This window comes from Arachis ipaensis, chromosome B09 (assembly GCF_000816755.2).
Source record: "Arachis ipaensis cultivar K30076 chromosome B09, Araip1.1, whole genome shotgun sequence".
NCBI lineage: Eukaryota > Viridiplantae > Streptophyta > Magnoliopsida > Fabales > Fabaceae > Arachis > Arachis ipaensis.
Genome location: NC_029793.2, coordinates 19,949,533 through 19,950,859, shown reverse-complemented (window position 1 = coordinate 19,950,859; position 1,327 = coordinate 19,949,533). Strand labels below are relative to the sequence as shown.

At 37.6% G+C, this 1,327-nt stretch overlaps 1 protein-coding gene across 1 annotated transcript; it reads left to right on the top strand.

The window, feature by feature from the left end:
* Window positions 549–1,327, top strand: LOC110266783. The gene is made up of 2 exons (XM_021111794.1): window positions 549–1,013; window positions 1,086–1,327. The coding sequence occupies exons 1-2, from the start codon at window positions 549–551 to the stop codon at window positions 1,287–1,289; spliced, it is 669 nt and encodes a 222-aa protein (XP_020967453.1). The 3' UTR covers window positions 1,290–1,327.

Here is a 1,327-nt window from a genome sequence, read left to right as displayed (position 1 = left end):
GGGTTGGAGGTAATTTTTCATACTAGGCCATTGTTTATTTGAAAATATTTTGAATGAGTATTCGAGGTATAACTATATCTCTTCGAGTTATGAGGGTTAATTAAGGAACACAGCCCCAAGCTTGACTTGCTGAATCCGTATCCTGTTGTTAGCAAGTTGAACTTTCCTCGTGGTACTATACCTCAGATTAATCCTTATCCTCTGAGCCCCCAAGTTTAACGCGGGTCGTTTCGGTAAGCATGGGTAAGCTTGGTTTTTTTACGTTTTTAGAATGCAAAAAGTGTGATGGGTGTAATAATGTCTTTGGCGGTTACTTCGAGAAAATCACTACCTTCTTTTTAGACAATGAGTTAGGTGAAAATTTTTTTCTTTATTGGTATCTAGACCTGACGCAAATATTTGAGGCCACTGGAATGAGTAAAGATGAAAATTTGTTTTTGGATTTCTTGATAGATTGCTTTGCAGCAGGTGATTTGTTGTCAGTTTCCAAAATGTTAAAAGTTGAATTAGATAAGGAGGCACTAGGGGTATATATAAGTAAGTGAATGATGTTAGGGAGTATATGCTACTGTAACGTGATTTTGATATGTGTATTTTGTTGTGTTGTAGGTGGAATAGTTCCGAACTTGACAACTTTTTTGCTGCAGTCTTTCTTAAGCCAGAAAAAGAAAGGTGAAAAAGATGGTGGTGTTTCTTGTGTGGAGAAAGAGAATGGCACTGACGTTGCTCAGTCAAGTGCTTGCCCTATTCATCAAGTGAAACAGAAATACTTTGACTTTTCAGATAGATCTTTAGAGATTCTCTACGAAGAGGAGTTAGATGTGGTGACTGGGGGTCATTCTGTTTTTGAAAAGCAAAAGAAATTGCAAGATTTTGTTGATGGAGATGGACCACAGTCTCTGTTGAGTGAACAATTTTTCGTGGCAGAGCTTTCTGATAAGGTTGTTCAGCAAGCTAGTGATGTTAGGATGCTGAAGAGAGTCAGAAGGGAGGGTATTGGAAAGTATATGCAAGTAGTTTTCTTTTTCTTTTGTTTATTTGTTGTTTGCTTTTTTGCTTAGTCTGATGCGATTATTTGTTTATAGGTAGTTGTGTCGAGATTGTTGTGTATAGGTCGGACCACGGAGCTGCTAGGTGCCAACGAGAAAGGTGTGTCAGAAAAGATGGCAAACTTAGAAAAGTTTGTGAAGGAGAAAGAAGGTGTTATCATAGATGTCACTACCAACATGAAAAATGAAGAAGAAGAAATTGCTAAGCTTCAGGATCAGATTCGTCTCTTGCAAAGTTAGATTAAAGAGGATGATAATAAAAAGGGGAAAATGACGTC